At 39.6% G+C, this 20,000-nt stretch overlaps 2 protein-coding genes across 2 annotated transcripts; one reads left to right on the top strand and one right to left on the bottom strand.

Moving 5' to 3' along the window:
* Positions 1-13,893: 13,893 nt before the first annotated feature.
* Positions 13,894-14,355, top strand: LOC135114376 (histone H2B). The gene has a single exon (XM_064030279.1). It carries the CDS (start codon positions 13,900-13,902, stop codon positions 14,269-14,271), a length of 372 nt encoding a protein of 123 aa, XP_063886349.1. The 5' UTR covers positions 13,894-13,899; the 3' UTR covers positions 14,272-14,355.
* A 519-nt stretch (positions 14,356-14,874) lies between these two features.
* On the bottom strand, positions 14,875-15,323 carry LOC135114375 (histone H3-like). The gene has a single exon (XM_064030278.1). The coding sequence runs from the start codon at positions 15,283-15,285 to the stop codon at positions 14,875-14,877; it is 411 nt and encodes a 136-aa protein (XP_063886348.1). The 5' UTR covers positions 15,286-15,323.
* Between the last annotated feature and the right edge of the window lie 4,677 nt (positions 15,324-20,000).

Below are 20,000 nucleotides of genomic sequence, written 5' to 3'. Positions count from 1 at the left end.
GCGGACTCTCCTGCTTTTCCCGATAAAGCCCTTGTCTTCCTGGCCATCTTAGAATGAATATAACACGTAAAAAAAAAAAAAAAAAAAAAGATGTCCCTCCTAATTCAAATTGCGCCTGGGTCAAACCCCAGTGACTATTTCTCCTACTACAATTCCCTTCTTATCACCCCCCTATTCTTCCCACTATCCCCACTTCTCCCTCCCCATCTTTTCTCTCTTTGTTATGTTATGTATGTTATTTTGAGGCTTAGGTAGCTCGCCCGCCAGGCCGCTGAGTGAAAGTGCTGGACAGCAGCTCTCGCCGCCTCGTACTTACTCGCCACTGAGTCAAGGAGCTAGGTGATCATAGACGGAAGAACACCAGCTGCCTTCCCAGGTAACACTGTGTACCGGAGCTCTCCCTGTCCGGTTGAGAGCTCGCCCTGTGGTTCCTCGCCATCCTCCCCTTTCCCTTCCTTGCTCCCAGCTTCGTTCTTTGCCAGACTGCAGTGAGCGGACCCAGAACGTTCCCGAGAGTGACCCTCGGTAACTAGGTGGATCTGTTGGCTCTGGCTTAGAAGGCTGCTGGTTAAGCCTCCCTCTTTACCTCCAACTTGATATTTCCTTTCCCCTCCTTCAGAGGAAATCTCTGCTAGGGCTAGGTCGTGGGGCAGGGCCATTACGACAGCTTTTAGGAGCTGGGTGACTAAACTGCCCCACATAGGCAGGCTCCTTCTCTTTCTTTTTTTTCTATCCATTTATTAGCTGTGGGTTATTGTCGGGCCTCGGCCCCCTTATAGGAATTATTGTTTTTATCATGTGAAAAATGGCGAGAGTAAAAATAAAAACAACAAACAGCCAAGATCCACGAAGAAAGAACACTCTCCTAACAATACTCAGCAACAATGATGTCTTCCCTACCAACATAATTCCAGTCCAAGATGGATTCATCATCGTCTCGTCAGATGAAGAGCAAGAAAAGATATTCAAGGACAAGATTAAGGAAGAATTCTCCCAAGAAGACATGAATCCAGTAATACCACCAGAACTGAAAGCAAAGAAAACAGTCATAGCCTTTAATGTTAATGCACACATCTACAACAACTCTGAAGACGACATATTAAATGAATTGTATACTCAAAATTCATTCCTGGAAGGCAATATTGATAATGTTTTCAAGTTCCCTAACTCTAAAACAATTAAAATAACATTTTCTCAGGCAATCTATGCCTCTAAAGCTACAGAACATGGACTAAAGCTTTTTTCCATGAAAATTCCACATTACCAAATCCAGCAAGATAAATTTTATCACATCCAAACATGCTTCAGATGCTACATGATAGAATCTCACACTACAAAAGACTGTACAAAGCATAAAGAATATAAAATATGTTCCGAGTGTGCCGAGGAAGGGCACACGTGGAAATCATGCAACAAAGAGAGCAAAAAATGCATCAATTGTGGAGAAAACCACAGAACACTATCTATGAGATGCAAAATAAGAAAAGATGTAATAAAGATGAAGAGAGAGGAAGAAAAGGAGACAGCATCATACTCCCAGATAACAAAGACAAACAACATCCCCACAATGAATAACAGCACATCAACACAAATTAGCAGAGAAGATCATTTCAAAATATACTCTTGCATGATACACGCTCATCTAATGAATGTAATAGAACCAGGAAGCTATGAGAAAGAACTTAATGCCACTCTAAAGGAAAATAAACTTCCCCAAATAAAAATACCCAAGACACCTAATTCCTCAAAACTCCTCTCACTTCTAGCCGACACAGAAAAACTATCCTTAATGGAAACTGAAGACCTACTAACAGACACACAAACAGATCAACAACAAAATGTAACAACACTAGACACACACACCCAGCAAGTTTCTACCAAACAAAAAACACAAACAAACACAAAGAAACAACTTGACAGCGATGAAATAGAACTTAGAATAATAACAAGAGAGAGCCAGGGATGGCCTAAAAACATCACAATGGGTCATCTGATAAAAGGAATAGAGGATGGAACATATAAATACACCTACAATGAACCAACCATGAAATCTCACGAAGTGATAGGACTAATGAAAAAAGGTGATATAGTGTTGAAAGACTGCTTCACTATACTGGAAGACAGTGTATTCAGGAAAATAAGAACAGGGCAGTGCAATGAAAGGTCTCCAGTTGCTAGGCAAACACAAAAACTAAAAACAAAAAACACACAGTAACACACAAAAACACTCACACGCACACCAACAAAGTCATACAAACAACATGGCTCTAAGAAACATTAAGATAATACAACACAACGTACTACACTGGAACAACAGACGAATATCACTCTCCAACACATACAGAATAATAGACCCAGAAATAATACTCATAAACAGCCACGGCATACAAGAAAACACACCAATGAAAATTCCTGGATACAGAGTACACACGAAAAATACCCTCAATAATGCGTCAGATGGCACAGCTATAGCAATAAAAAAGAACATACAATATAAACTACTTGATGATTTCCTATCAGATCTACTTGCAGTAGAAATAAGTACCACCACAGGAAAAATAATAATTTCAACTTTATATCAACCACCATCAAGAACATATATACCCATACCTGACTTCACTAAATTGTTTAGACGTACCTGTCCAGTATACATGCTGGCTGACTTAAATGCAAATCACCCCAACTTAGGATACACTCACAGCAACAACAAAGGCAGACAAATCAACACTTTAATACAAAACAGACTAATACAACATGTCGGACCAGATTTTCCTACTTATTATACACACAGAAGAGGCACAACACCAGACATTATACTTACAAACCACCGCACATACCACAACACACATGCAGTAGAAGGACCCCTCACCACAAGCGATCACATTCCAATAATTTACACAATAGCCACAGCCCCTATACCCATTCCAGCTCCACCAAGACCCAACTACAATAAAGCAAATTGGGAAACATTTAAAAGACATGTCACCAACACACTACACACAAACACACTACACGAAGAAACACTTGAAACAATAGACACTGCCACTGAAAACTGGCACCAGGCAATAGAGAAAGCTATGAAACAAGCCATACCCACTACACGTTACAAATGTCTACCATCACCCAAACACACAGACACTACAAAACTACTTAAGACACTTTTTACAGAACTACAGACTTACTCACGTGCACACGGTTGGTCCTATCAGAATTACAGATACTACAAACAACTACAAACACTACTACACGAAGCTTTAATACAGGAAAATAGAGAACACTGGTACAGACTAATAAATGAAGTTTCGAGCACTTATAGAGATCCTACAACATTCTGGAAGAAAATTAAACTACTGACAGGCAACAGAGAGAACGAACCCCACTACATTAGGAACAAACATAACAACAAAGTATACACCGACAGAGAAAAAGAGGAAGTACACAGAGAGCACTGGCAAGAAATCTTTAGTGGAGAGGAGGATGGAGAGGAAGATCACATGGAAAATGAGATTGTCTTACATAACATCAGAAATAACACCCACAGAACAATTCCTTACAATAACTCTGACATTACCAGACTCAACACACAACACACTGACACGACAATAACTACAGAAGAATTAAAAAACATCATAAAGCAGCTAAAAAGAACTAGCCCGGGACGAAGTGGAATTAATAAAACAATCTTAACACACCTACCAGACACAGCAGTAATTAGACTAACAGAAATATTCAACAGCACTATCTCAGCAGGCTATTTTCCCGACAAGTGGAAAAACGGAATCATCAGACTAATCCCTAAACAAAATAAATCCCCTCAACAGGCTCAAAATTACAGACCAATAACGCTATTAGAAGTACCAGGCAAAATCCTTGAGCGAGTGATAAATTCAAGGCTAAACACACACCTAGAAATTAATAACTTATATAACACTTACCAGTTCGGTTTTCGTAGTAATAGAGGCACCACACAAGCACTAGCAGTCATCACAGAACAAATAGCACACAATAAATCAGATAAAGGCCAGTGCCAAGTGCCAAGACATATCTAAAGCTTTTGATCAAGTCTGGCACCTCGGTCTTAAGCATAAAATCCTACAACTACAACTCCCTATTACAATAGAAAAATTTTTATGCGACTTTTTATCTGATCGCACAGCATCCATTAAAGTTAATCATTACATTGGTCCTACATTTAATTTAAACTGCGGTGTACCACAAGGGAGTGTTCTGTCACCAACACTCTTCACAATTTACACCAATGATATTCAACAACCTATACAAACCCTTAACATCAGTTTTGCAGACGACATAACACAAATAATTGGCTACCCAGGAAGGTCCAAGAACATGCTCAATATAAAAACAGAGAGAGCAATAACAGCAATTAATAACTACGAAAGGAACTGGAAAATAAAAACCAATGTTAATAAATTCACCCCTCTGCACCTTGGAGCAAAACTTACCTTTCCACTCATCATTAACGAAGAAGAAATAGAATTTAAAAGTACCGGCAAATGCCTTGGTCTAACCATAACTAGAGGTGGCTACTACAAACATACACAGGAGCGTAAAAATATAGCAATAGCGTCACTACAAAAACTCTACAAGTTACATAACATGCCAGAGAAAATAAAAATACACTTAGTAAAAGCACTAATACTACCAATACTTGATTACCCTCCAATCCCTATACACACAATGAGCAATAACCAAATTAGCAAACTTCAAAAAGTTCAAAACAAAGCACTTAGATTTGCAACAAATCAGAAACACCCTTACACCATGACAACAGAACAAGTACACATACACACCAAAACAGCACCTCTCAATATACGTCTACACTACAGAGCAAAGACAATTTGGGAAAAAATTGATGAGTTGGGCCTGCCTATCTATCAAAGCCTAAAAGACAACTCAGATCAAATAGTAAAATATCACCGTGATTTCCCTAGCAGCCTACAGGCATGCAAAACAATACCCAACCCAATATATTAACAAACCGAAAATAAAGGAAACATACTCACCTTAAAACACTTACCTTTACTCACTGTATTCCTGAAGATGGCCAAACACAAAAACTCAGCACACACGGGGCATCTGGAAAGGAAAGAATATTATGTAACTCCAACACTCTAAACAGCACACACACACACACATGCTTCACATGGGACTCGTAGCTGGCCTCCTCTCTCCCCACTCCGCGCCCTGAGTCGGCGGTGAGGCGGTATGCCAAGCCGGTGTTCACCACACCGTAGTGCACAGCCGAGGGGTACTGGCCACTGGTAGGGCTTGCTGGCCCCCAGCAAGCGGTAGATGGGGAGGGGGTTGCACCTCATCCTGAGTCGCCGACACCCGGGGACCTACCTATAGGGGGTAAGAGTTGTGTGGTGTCGGCGAGGGAGTAGTGGTAGAGTCTCTCTCGACTCGCCTGCGGTGTAACAGGGAGAACAATCGCGGCCCGTGCCATCACATGAAGTCAGCACACAGAACACAAACATTCTCACAAACACATAATACACAGTATAACATCAATAAGTAAAATAGCAAGGTGGACAGCCCACCATCTTTAATCTTATACTTCTTTCATTATTTCTCACTATCCTCTTATACTCATATTATTCTTCCTTCACCCATCTTTTCTACAAATATAGATAGATAGATAGATTTGAGGCACATTCGTGAGCTTCCTGTTAGACCGTTCGGATGTCGTACTAGCAGCTCTCATCACCATGACTGGCCGCGGCAAGGGAGGCAAGGGTCTTGGAAAGGGAGGCGCCAAGCGTCACCGTAAGGTTCTGCGTGATAACATCCAGGGAATCACCAAGCCTGCTATCCGTCGTCTAGCTCGCCGAGGTGGCGTCAAGCGCATCTCTGGTCTCATCTACGAGGAGACTCGTGGGGTGCTCAAGGTGTTCCTTGAGAACGTTATCAGGGATGCTGTCACCTATACCGAGCACGCCAAGCGTAAGACCGTTACTGCCATGGACGTTGTCTACGCCCTCAAGCGTCAGGGCCGTACCCTGTACGGATTTGGTGGTTAAATCGCTCCATTATTGAGATGGTGCCAGCTATTCAGCTTGCATTATCATCATTGAATAACATCATCTCCCGGACCTTTTTAAGGTCCACAAACATGAAAAGAAAGAAGGACCATAAACTACTATTATTACTACTACTTTCTCATAACCATGTTCACTATCACTATCTGAGCTAAGAAAAGAAACCATTTTTAATTATAACCATCTTTCTCACTTCATCAGGTCTTCTCCAATTATCTTTATTATTATTATTATTATCATTATTATTATTATTATTATTATTATTATTATTATTATTATTATTATTATTATTATTATTATTATTATTATTATCATTGAGTTATTTCAATGATCACGCCCCTCATCGTTCTCAGTTTCTCATAAAACAAAATATACATTGAGATGAAAAAGACGCTCAACATATCACAATAGGCAACACATCTAATCAACTCTCCACTGTGACACACAGCAGGTACATTAGTAGAAATATAGTATACATATTTATTCTCGGTCACTTGCGTGCCTGACTAAATAATAATAATAATAATAACAAATAACTAACTCGAAAATAAATGCACTACTTGCTTATTATTGATATACCAGTATAGTCTACACAACTCTCTAGATGTTTGAACGTGTGGCTCCGAAGAGGAGCCGGATTGATGGTGATATTGGCTGAAGGGGAGGGAGGCCCTTTATTTACTTCTTCTCAGTCTTCTTGGGAAGGAGCACGGCCAGAATGTTGGGCAGCACGCCACCCTGTGCAATGGTGACTCCGGAGAGGAGCTTGTTAAGTTCCTCGTCGTTGTGGATGGCCAGCTGCAGGTGACGTGGGATGATACGAGTCTTCTTGTTGTCACGGGCGGCATTGCCGGCAAGCTCAAGGACTTCAGCAGCCAGGTACTCCATAACTGCCGCAAGGTACACGGGGGCACCAGCACCCACGCGCTCGGCGTAGTTGCCTTTCCTTAGAAGGCGATGAATCCTGCCGACCGGGAACTGGAGTCCAGCACGACTGGAACGGGACTTTGACTTTCCCTTCACCTTTCCTCCCTTGCCGCGTCCAGACATGATAATGGATGTTGTGGTAGTAGTAGTAGTAGTAGTTGTTGTTGTTGGTGATAAATGAGGAGCGCGAGTACTCTAACCTCGTCGGTAGCTCTGCGAGCAAGTAGTGAATTTTGGGAAAAACGGCTATATATACGCGAGATCAGATCGGCCCAGAGCGCGTCTGGACCAATCAGGACGCTCGCTGAGGTGGCGACTCCTGATCCTGAGTAGGCACGCTAATATATATACCACTTTTCAACTGAGAAAACGCACACAGTTGAAAAGTGGTATATATATTAGCGTGCCTACTACTGAGAAAACGCACACACACACACAGAGGGCACAGAGGGCACGGCACACGCGCACAGGCGCACAGACAGACCGCACAGACACAGAGATTGGCAGGCGAAGTAGCAACACTTCTCCCTTCCAGCATACTGGCCTAGCACGTTTTGGACTCTGTTTCTGGCAGGGTGATATCGCTGCTGTGGACTTAGCCTCAGTTCCAATATCTGGACTCTTTCTCTGGAGCTTTATTTCGATATAGTTTCCATCACAGCGGCGGGACTCTGTTTCTGGCAGGGTCTCCAAGGAAGCGTCGCCGCTGTGGACTTAGTCTCCGCGCCACCCATTGGACTCTGTCTCTGGAGCTACTGATCGACTTGGTCATCAGCGCTGCGTTGGGACTCTGTCTTTGCTGCCACGTCCCCTCTGCATACTACATACTGGGACACCTGAATACTGGGCCCTTCGCCCACACTGGGATTGTTCCCTTATAGACACTCCTGCTGCTCAGGGCTGGGAGTTGTTACCTGGTGCCCCACGGCGTTCGCGGGAGCCGCCCTCCGAGCTGAGGCACCTCGGTAACACACTCCACTCACTGAGTATTTTTGCAGGGCTTTCTTAAACTATCCATTTCATTCTTCAAAGTCTCTGCCCACTAGCTGGACTGGTACGTGGTACGAAGGTGAACCCCCTCGGCCTGCTCTTGGGGGGCCCCACTAGTGGGGTGCTTATAGGAAGCGACCAGTCTGGGGCAATAGGGCATCAGGAAGTCCCTTTTGGGGCAGCTGCACTGTGCTTCTCGACGCCTGTTAGTGGGCGGGAGCCTTAGGTAGTGCAGCTGTAGGTAGTCTTCCCTAGGTGTTAGGAACTTAGCTGTGGCCCTGCTCCCCGAAGCAGTCTCGTTGATAGGCACAAGGGCTCCGGGTGACCGTAGAGGCAGGCTCTCTTGGGTGCAGGAGGTCGTTTAGTGACCATCCTGTTCTCCGGCGGGCAGTGTCCGCGGCTGCACGGGACCAAACACCTAACACTGACATTCTACACATTTATACACTATATGTAAAGTACTTGAACAACTCCACCTACGAAACCAGCAAAATGCCAAGGGTAAAAATAAAAGTAAATAACCCCAAAGACCCTAACAAAAAAGACTCACTGCTGAACATCCTCTCGAGGTATGATATCTACCCTACCGACCTTATACAGATACAGGACGGCTACGTCATCATCACCACTGATGACGACCAAGACAAACTGTTCCAAGAAAAAAATCAGAGAAGAATTTAACCAGCAAGATTTTACCACTATAACCCCACCAGAACTAAAAGCCAAAAGGTCAGTAATAGCGTTCAACCTGAATTCCCACATATATAACAACAATGAGGATGAGATGAAAGAGGAAAAAATAGCTCACAACCAATGGATAGGAGAGAACATAGATACTGTGCTTAAATTTCCAAATTCAAAGAACATAAAGATCACCTTCACTCAAGCTATATATGCCACCAAAGCTCAAGAGAAAGGTCTTAAACTCTTTTCTATGAAAATACCTTACTACCAAATAAAACAAGAAAAATTTTACAACATCATGACCTGCTTCAAATGCTATAAAATAGAAGATCATCTAACAAAAAAATGCCCCCAGAATCAAGATTACAAAATTTGTTCAGAGTGTAATGAAACAGGCCACACATGGAGACAATGTAACAATGAACGAAAAATGTGCATTAACTGTGGAGACAACCATCGAACCCTATCCATGAAGTGTCCGGCAAGAAAGGAAGCTATTAAAAAGAAAAGACTAGAAGAAAGAGAAAAAACAACATACTCACAAGTGACAAAAACAAACACAACAATAAACAACCGAAACAATGGCATAACACATGTCAACAAAGAAGAACACCTAAAAATATACTCTTGTATGGTTCATGCACACCTCATGAATGTAATAGAACCTGGGAGTTTTGAAAAAGAACTTAATGCTACCCTGAAAGAAAATAACCTGCCTACAATTAAGATTCCCAAAACACCAAACTCATCCAAACTACTAGCAACTTTAGCCCAAACAGAACAAAAAGACAGCAACCAAGAAACAGAAATGGAAGAAATGGAAACACCAAATAAGAATCAACAACCGCGGCAACAACAACAAGAGGAAGACCAAGTGGAAAATACAGAAAGACAGCTCAGAAGTGAGGACATTCAGCTTGAGTTCTACACAAAAGAGAGTAGTGGATGGCCTGAAGATTTAACAATTACACAACTAGCCGAAGGAGTAGAAGAGGAAAAATACAAATTTACCTACAATGAAGACACCTTAGAACCAGAAGAAATCATAATCCTAATGAAAACAGGCAAAATAAACTTAGGAAACTGTCTCAGGACTGTTGAAGATAGTGCATTTAGGAAGATAAGAAGCGGGCAAGGAAAGGACAGGACACCGCCTGTCAGACAAACCCAACGTAGCAAAACAAACCCCAAGTAAACTTACAACTCCAACTTAACACAGATAACATGGCAATTAATAACATCAAAATTATTCAGCATAATGTACTACAATGGACTAACAGAAGGATTTCATTGTCTAACACTTACAGAACGCTAGACCCAGACGTTATTCTAATCAACAGTCATTGCTTAACAGATGAGAAATATATGAAAATAGCTGGCTATCACTTACATAAAAAGAACACCCTAAACAACAAGTCAGATGGAACCGCAATAGCAATCAAGAGGAACACTGAATACAAACTGATAGATGACTTCATATCAGATCTGCTTGCAATAGAAATAACTACCTCTACAGGCAAAATAATAATAGCAACTCTATACCAACCACCAGCCAGAAATTACATTCCCATACCTGACTTCATAAAACTATTCAGACGTAATTGCCCTGTATACATGATCGCTGACCTTAATGCCAACCACCCCACCTTAGGCTACAATCACACGAACATCAAAGGAAGACAAATTAACACACTCATACAAAATAGACTTATACAGCACATAGGCCCAGACTTCCCAACCTTTTACACACAAAGGCGGGGAACAACCCCAGACATAATTTTAACCAACCACAGAACCTATCACAACACCTATATTACCTCTGGACCACTCACCGCCAGTGACCACGTACCAGTAATACTAACAATATCTATAACACCCATACTCATACCAGTAACCCCAAGAACAAACTACAGGAAGGCCGACTGGAAAAAAATTAAAGCACGAATTATGGAAACGTTGCACATCAATAACCTTAACACCGCGACCCTAGAAACAATAGATTATGCAGTAGAGAACTGGCATCAAGCAATTGACAGGGCAACGCAAGATGCAATACCACTAACAATATACAAAAGATTACCCTCACCACAACATAGTGACACCACAAAACTAATAATAACACTCTTTTCTAGTCTTCAGACATACAGTAAATCAAATGGCTGGAACATTCAAAGCTACAGATATTACCGCAATCTACAGTCAGTTCTTCAAGAATCCTTAATCACCGAGAATAATGAACACTGGTCTAAGCTGCTACATGATATGGCCAACATATATAAAGACACAGCATGCTTTTGGAAGAAAATAAAACATATTACCAATAATACTAACACAGAACCTCACTACCTAAAAAACATAGATAATAGAAAAGTCTATACAAATGAGGAAAAAGAGGAGGTACATAGGGAATATTGGAAAGATATCTTTAAGGAAGATGAAGTAAAACAAAATGAAGATACAGAAATAATATACGAGCACATGCAAAACAACCTATACAGATCAATACCCTACAACAATGCAGACATCACTAGACTAGGAACAGGCATACTCGACGAAACTATTACAGAAGATGAAGTAAAGAACATCATAAAGAACTTGAAAAATACAAGCCCTGGAGAAAGCGGAATAAATAAAACATTACTAACCCAACTCCCAGAAATATCAATTAATAGACTAACCCACATATATAACAGTTCACTATCAGCAGGCTACTTCCTTGATAAGTGGAAACATGCTATAATAAGGCTAATACCAAAGGCAGGAAAAACATCTTGCCATCCGCAAAACTATAGACCAATATCCCTACTGGAAGTACCAGGTAAAATACTTGAACGAGTAATAAACAACAGACTGAAATCATATCTCGAATTTAACAACAATTACAATGACAACCAATTTGGATTCAGAACAGGCAGAGGAACCACACACGCCTTAGCAATAATCACAGAAAAAAATTGCTCAGAAGAAAGCAGATAAAGGCCAATGCCAAGTTATTATGAGGGACGTAACAAAAGCATTTGACCAAGTATGGCACTTAGGATTAAAATATAAAATACAACACCTGCAATTCCCAACTTCATTAGAAAAATTCCTAAGTGACTTCCTCTCAGACAGAACAGCATCCATTAAAGTTGATAATCACACAGGTCTACCATTCGACCTCAACTGTGGCGTTCCCCAAGGGAGCGTCCTCTCACCTAACCTTTACACAATATACACGAACGACATAGAAAACTCAAACCGATACCTAAACATACTATACTATACTATACGCCGACGATTTGGGATATCACCCAAATCATCGGTTATCCAGGGAAATCTAAAAACATGATAAACAGACAAACAGAAAGAGCAATATTATCAATAAATAACTTTGAGGACAAATGGAAAATAAAAACAAACCTAAACAAATTTACGCCTCTACATATTGGTGCAAAAAGAGCAACTCCACTACAGATAAATGATAATGAAATAGAATTAAAAAAAACAGGAAAATGTTTAGGGTTAACACTAACTACTTCAGGATATTTTAAACACATAGACGAGCGATGTAACTCTGCAAACACAGCCTTAGCTAAGCTATATAAACTACGGAACTTGCCAGAAAACATAAAAACTCACCTAGTTAAAGCTCTAATTCTACCCATACTGGACTTCTCCCCTATTCCCATACACACATTGAGTAAAAACCAAATCAGAAGACTACAAAAAATACAAAATAAGGCTCTTAGATTTGCCACAAATCAGCGGTACCCATACACGATGACAACACAACAAATACACACACACACAAACTCTATACCACTAAATATACGTTTACATAACAAAGCAAAAGATATATGGGACAGAATTGAAACTCTTGACATCCCCATCTACAGTGAACTACTAGAACAACACAATAACATACAAAGATTTCATCGTGACTTCCAAAGCAGCCTACAAGCCCGTAATAATATCCCAATGCCAATATACTGAAAACAAAGGTGCTAGTTACTATACAAGATACACTCACTCACCTTCACAATTTCTGCCAACTTACCTGTGGATGACCATAAACAAATACAATCCAAACACAGTGAATCTGAAAAGGGAAAGTTATGCCCACTTACCAACATTTTTCCTGTTAACTTACCTTATTATGAGTGTAGAAAAACCTACATTACACATGCAGAATCTGAAAAAAAAAGCACAATGAGAAACTAGTACATTACACAACAAACACATAATTGCTTCACACGGGGTCGGCTGAGCTCCTCTCTACCCACTCCTGGCCCTGAGTCGGCGGTAGGCTGGTGTGACAGGGCAGTTGCCAGCTCCACCACAGCCGAGGGGACTACGCCACTGGCAGGGCTTGCAGACCTCCAGTTGATGGAGATGGGTGGAGGGTTGCACCTCGTCCTTAGTCGCTGGCACCCGGGGACCACACCTTAGGGGGGGTGAAGAGTTGCGAGGTGTCGGCGAGGGAGTAGGGGTGGAGTCCAAGCAGGGCTCAACCTATGGTGCAACAGGGAGACTCAGCCATGACCGTGCCATTACATGAAGCACACATACAAAACATCTACACATACAAAACATCCACTCACCTCTATAATAGATAAGTAAATATAGAAATACAAAAATTTAAGGATGATTAAATGAATAAACATGTAAATAAACAAGTAATAAGGCATTCTTGTTGGATAGGGATGGTGATGGTTTAGCTCGTCTCTGCCTTAAAAAAAAATAAAAAATAATAAAAAAAAAATAAAAAATTTTATATCATATATATATGTATCTACATTCACCAACGCCACACATCACACAAACACACACACATAACTTGAAACACAAAACCAACATTATCTTACACTCAGTATTTACATTCACCAACACCACACATCACACAAACACACACACGCACATAACTTGAAACACGAACATCAATATCAATACGAAAAAAAAAAAAAAAAAAAAAATAACTCACACAAGTAAAACGTACATACGAGCATTAAAAAAAAAAAAAAAGAAAAAAAAAAATAGCTAGTCACCACAGAAACTTTTTTTTTTTTACCTACACTATAAAAAATAGCAACGTAGACTGCCCACACACTGTTAATTCTTACTATACTTCAATATTTCTCACTATATCCTTCTTCTATCCCCACTCTTACTTCGCTTCACCCCACTTTTCTAAAAAGAAAGAAGAAAGAAAGAAGAAGAAGAAAACGCACACTCGTTCTCACAGCAGTACGGCGACACTATGCCTCCCAAAGCATCAGGAAAGGCTGCCAAGAAAGCTGGCAAGGCACAGAAGGCCATTGCCAAGGGCGACAAGAAGAAGAAGCGCAGGAGGAAGGAGAGCTACTCCATCTACATCTACAAGGTGCTCAAGCAAGTCCACCCAGACACTGGCGTGTCCTCCAAGGCCATGTCAATCATGAACTCGTTCGTGAATGACATTTTCGAGCGCATCGCTGCCGAGGCATCCCGCCTGGCACACTATAACAAGCGCTCCACCATCACCAGCCGGGAAATCCAGACCGCTGTCCGTCTTCTTCTGCCTGGTGAACTGGCAAAACACGCTGTTTCTGAAGGCACCAAGGCTGTTACCAAGTATACCTCCTCCAAGTAAACAGGCGGCCAGTATACTGCTGCCAGTATAAAATAATACCCGGCTCCATTGGAGCCACACTTGAAAAGGAAAAAAGATACGATATAGACAAATGCATTATTATTATAATTATTGTTATTTTTATTAATATTATTATTATTATTATTATTATTATTATTATTATTATTATTATTATTATCATTATTAATATTATTAATATTGTTGTTTTTATTATGATTATTATTATAATAATTAATGTATCATTATTATTATTATTATTATTATTATTATTATTATTATGCTTATTATTATCGTGATTATTATTCAGTGGAGATAAAGAAAAGATAAAAAAAAAATAGAGATAAAGAAAGATAAAAATTCTCCCAAGTGAAAGAGATATGGCCATGGAAGAGGGAATAATAATAATTAAAAAAAAAAAAGGGGGAAGGATATTGAGTTGAAAGTCGAAAGTTAATTATTAACCTGATACTGAAAGATGGAATATAAATATTTTCTTCCACAAAACCAAACAGATTGTCTATGAAAATTTTTTAATGAAAGAGATGTTTGGCCCTAAAAAGGGCCTAGATATTGCTGTTATTAAGATCATTCGTGGATGACTTCTTAGGCACGCTCGCCACGGATGCGACGAGCCAGTTGGATGTCCTTTGGCATGATAGTCATGCGCTTGGCATGTATGGCGCACAGGTTGGTATCCTCAAACAGACCCACGAGGTAAGCCTCGGAAGCTTCCTGGAGAGCCATGACAGCAGAGGACTGGAAGCGGAGGTCAGTCTTGAAATCCTGAGCAATTTCACGCACCAGGCGCTGGAAAGGCAGTTTCCTGATAAGCAGCTCAGTGCTCTTCTGATAACGGCGGATCTCACGGAGAGCAACGGTTCCAGGCCTGTAACGGTGGGGTTTCTTGACACCTCCAGTGGCTGGAGCAGACTTGCGAGCTGCCTTTGTAGCAAGCTGCTTGCGGGGCGCCTTGCCACCAGTGGACTTGCGAGCCGTTTGCTTGGTACGTGCCATAGTTGTGGTAACAACAACTCACAACGAACACTCAGCTGAGTCTGCCCGCGCCATCTATCTATCTATCTATATTTATAGAAAAGATGGGTGAAGGAAGAATAATATGAGTATAAGAGGAGAGTGAGAAATAATGAAAGAAGTATAAGATTAAAGATGGTGGGCTGTCCACCTTGCTATTTTACTTATTGATGTTATACTGTGTATTATGTGTTTGTGAGAATGTTTGTGTTCTGTGTGCTGACTTCATGTGATGGCACGGGCCGCGATTGTTCTCCCTGTTACACCGCAGGCGAGTCGAGAGAGACTCTACCACTACTCCCTCGCCGACACCACACAACTCTTACCCCCTATAGGTAGGTCCCCGGGTGTCGGCGACTCAGGATGAGGTGCAACCCCCTCCCCATCTACCGCTTGCTGGGGGCCAGCAAGCCCTACCAGTGGCCAGTACCCCTCGGCTGTGCACTACGGTGTGGTGAACACCGGCGTGGCATACCGCCTCACCGCCGACTCAGGGCGCGGAGTGGGGAGAGAGGAGGCCATCTACGAGTCCCATGTGAAGCATGTGTGTGTGTGTGTGCTGTTTAGAGTGTTGGAGTTACATAATATTCTTTCCTTTCCAGATGCCCCGTGTGTGCTGAGTTTTTGTGTTTGGCCATCTTCAGGAATACAGTGAGTAAAGGTAAGTGTTTTAAGGTGAGTATGTTTCCTTTATTTTCGGTTTGTTAATATATTGGGTTGGGTATTGTTTTGCATGCCTGTAGGCTGCTAGGGAAATCACGGTGATATTTTACTATTTGATCTGAGTTGTCTTTTAGGCTTTGATAGATAGGCAGGCCCAACTCATCAATTTTTTCCCAAATTGTCTTTGCTCTGTAGTGTAGACGTATATTGAGAGGTGCTGTTTTGGTGTGTATGTGTACTTGTTCTGTTGTCATGGTGTAAGGGTGTTTCTGATTTGTTGCAAATCTAAGTGCTTTGTTTTGAACTTTTTGAAGTTTGCTAATTTGGTAATTGCTCATTGTGTGTATAGGCGCTTCCCACAAAATCCCTTTATATATGAATCGGGTGGGCCCGACGACTCTAACCCTGCCTTGTGATTGGTCAGAAACGTCCAGTGAGGCTCATCGCCCACGCAGTCACCGCATGAAAGATGTGATCATTATTGTTAGTCTAATTCATTTTGTTCTTATTCTTATTCTTATTCTTATTCTTTCTTCCCTCATTCATAACAAATCTTGGAAAATATACAGCAGAACTGACATGTCATTTAAAATTCTAAGACAATTAGCAAGAAAGTTGTGATATTCCTATTTTTTTCATTCTTTTTATTCTATTTTTTCTTATTCTTGTCATAATTAATATTATTATCTTTATTATTTTCATTTTTTTTTATTATTCTTCCTATTCTTATTCTTATTTATCGTACTTTTAGAGAGATGAGGCTTGTGCGGTCACCCATCCAAGTTCTGCCCGGACCCCCTGCTTAACCTTGCTGATCCCGCCGTCAGCTGATTGGTCAAGAGCGGAGAACAAGGTGTTGGGAGGGCTTATTTCTCTTATTCTTATTCTTTCCTGTATTGTTGTTGCATTGTTGTGCTGAAAATGTTGGAAAATATGCACTAAAATTAACCCTTCATTCATAATTCTACGACAATTAGCAAGAGAGATATATTATTACTTTTTTCCCGTATTTTTGTTCTTTTTATTCTTAATCTTCTTATTTTTATCATAGTTGTTATTGTTATTTTATTATTTTCGTTTTTCGTTCATTCTCCTCATTCTTATTGCTATTTTTTTTTCTATTCTCAGAGAGATGAGGCTTTAGTGGTCACCCATCCAAGTTCTGCCCGGTCCCCCTGCTTAACTGCGCTGATCCCGCCGTTAGCTAATTGGCCAAGACCGGAGAACTAGGTGTTGGGAGGCCTTCTTTCTATTATTCTTATTCTTTTTTCCCCCATTCATATCGTTGTATTGGAAATGTTGGAAAATATACAAAAGAATTCACCCTTCTATGACAATTAGGAAGAAAGACATGGGATGCTTTCTTTCTTTTTTTTTATATTCCTTTATTGAAATTTTTCTTATTCTTGTTATAATAATTCTTACTGTTATCTTTATTACTTAAAATTTTCGTTCATTCTCCCTATTCTTATTCTTATTTTTCATTTTTTTTTTTCAGACAGATGAGGCTTGTGTAGTCACCCATCCAAGTATTGCCCGAAACCCCTGCGTAATCTTGACGATTTCATTTGACAATACCTATTTACTTATTTATTTATTATTATATTTATTAAAAAAAAAAGAAGAAGAAAAGAAGATGAAGAATAAGGTATGTAATCGAAATACTCTCTCTATACTGTAGCAATAGTTTAGCTGGATGTGCTTGTATTGTGTCAAAAATACTTGCAATATCTGCAATTGTAATCTGCAGTGTCAGCATAATGCATAATTAAGCAATGAAAAGAAAAATTAATAAAAGATTAAATGAAAAAAAGAAAGAAAAAAGATACAATTAACAACTAAATATATTAGCTAACGCTCTACGTTTCTTTATCACTGCAGAAAAATGGAAACATTTTAACGTAGACTTGTCAAAATTCAACTGAAATTAAGGGTTAAATAAGGATCGTCACCCCTTCCCCAGAGGATATTCATTGTCTTTGAATATATATATATATATATATATATATATATATATATATATATATATATATATATATATATATATATATATATATATATATATATATATATATATATATATATATATATATATATATATATATATATATATATATATATATATATATATATTCTTTTTATTTAAAGTCTTATTTACTTATGTTAATTCTTCTTCACTAAGAGACAGAGAGAGAGAGAGAGAGAGAGAGAGAGAGTAAATAAGTAAATAAGACTTTAAATAAAAAGAATATATATATATATATATATATATATATATATATATATATATATATATATATATATATATATATATATATATATATATATATATATATATATATATATTCTTTTTATTTAAAGTCTTATTTACTTATGTTAATTCTTCTTCACTAAGAGACAGAGAGAGAGAGAGAGAGAGAGAGAGAGAGAGAGAGAGAGAGAGGTAACGTCCTTGAGGATAGTAGCTCGTCTACGCTCCGCTCAGTGATCAGCGTTAGAATGTAATTCCTCATTTCTTTAAAAAAAAAAAAAAAAAAAAAAACTTTATTTAGGGGGCTTGCTGGAAACAAACTACAATGGAGGAAAGAACAATATGTCTGCTATATGACCCACCCAGTTAAATTTTCAAGAAGCAAACGCAAGTGGATACAAAATACGAGGAAGATAAATTTTCATTTATATACGTTTTATGGTAATTTCTGCCACGCCTTCCTCTATTCATCAAACGTCACTGACACTTACTCCCTTTATTTTTTACTTTACAGAATCTTTTGTAGGGCAAGACTCTAGAGGATATGTGCTTTCATAAGGTCTATAATGCTTTGCTTATCATAGAGACATAAAAAAACAAAATAATAATAATAAAAATATATTAATTAATTAATTTAAAAAATCAAAATAAATATATATATAAATTAGTTAATTAATCAAATAAATTTCTATGCTTCACTTTTATAGCATTCGTATGAATGTCAAAACAAAACAAAAAAATATAAATATAAATATTAATATGAAAAAAAAAAAAAACTAAATATATGAAAAATAGCATTACTACTACTACTACTACTACTACTACTGCTACTACTACTACTATTTTTTATTTTTTTTTTATGTAGGAAGGACACTGGCCAAGGGCAACAAAAATGTAATAAAAAAAAATGCCCACTGAAATGCCAGTCCCATACAAGGGTCAAAGCAGTGGTCAAAAAATGATGAATAAGTGTCTTGAAACCTCCCTCTTGAAGGAATTCAAGTCATAGGAAGGTGGAAATACGGAAGCAGGCAGGGAGTTCCAGAGTTTACCAGAGAAAGGGATGAATGATTGAGAATACTAGTTAACTCTTGCGTTAGAGAAGTGGACAGAATAGGGGTGAGAGAAAGAAGAAAGTCTTGTGCAGCGAGGCCGCGGAAGGAGGGGAGGCATGCAGTTAGCAAGATCAGAAGAGCAGTTAGCATGAAAATAGCGGTAGAAGACAGCTAGATATGCAACATTGCGGCGGTGAGAGAGAAGCTGAAGACAGTCAGTTAGAGGAGAGGAGTTGATGAGACGAAAAGCTTTTGATTCCACCCTGTCTAGAAAAGCAGTATGAGTGGAACCCCCCTCAGACATGTGAAGCATACTCCATACATGGACGGATAAGGCCCTTGTACAGAGTTAGCAGCTGGGGGGGTGAGAAAAACTGGCGGAGACGTCTCAGAACACCTAACTTCATAAAAGCTGTTTTAGCTAGAGATGAGATGTGAAGTTTCCAGTTCAGATTATAAGTAAAGGACAGAAAGAGGATGTTCAATGTAGAAGAGGGGGACAGTTGAGTGTCATTGAAGAAGAGGGGATAGTTGTCTGGAAGGTTGTGTCGAGTTGATAGATGGAGGAATTGAGTTTTTGAGGCATTGAACAATATCAAGTTTGTTCTGCCCCAATGAGAAATTTTAGAAAGATCAGAAGTCAGGCGTTCTGTGGCTTCCCTGCGTGATATGTTTACCTCCTGAAGGGTTGGACGTCTATGAAAAGACGTGGAAAAGTGCAGGTTGGT

This window comes from Scylla paramamosain, chromosome 27 (genome assembly GCF_035594125.1).
Source record: "Scylla paramamosain isolate STU-SP2022 chromosome 27, ASM3559412v1, whole genome shotgun sequence".
Classification (NCBI taxonomy): Eukaryota; Metazoa; Arthropoda; class Malacostraca; order Decapoda; family Portunidae; genus Scylla; species Scylla paramamosain.
This window is presented reverse-complemented; position numbering and strand designations above follow the sequence as displayed.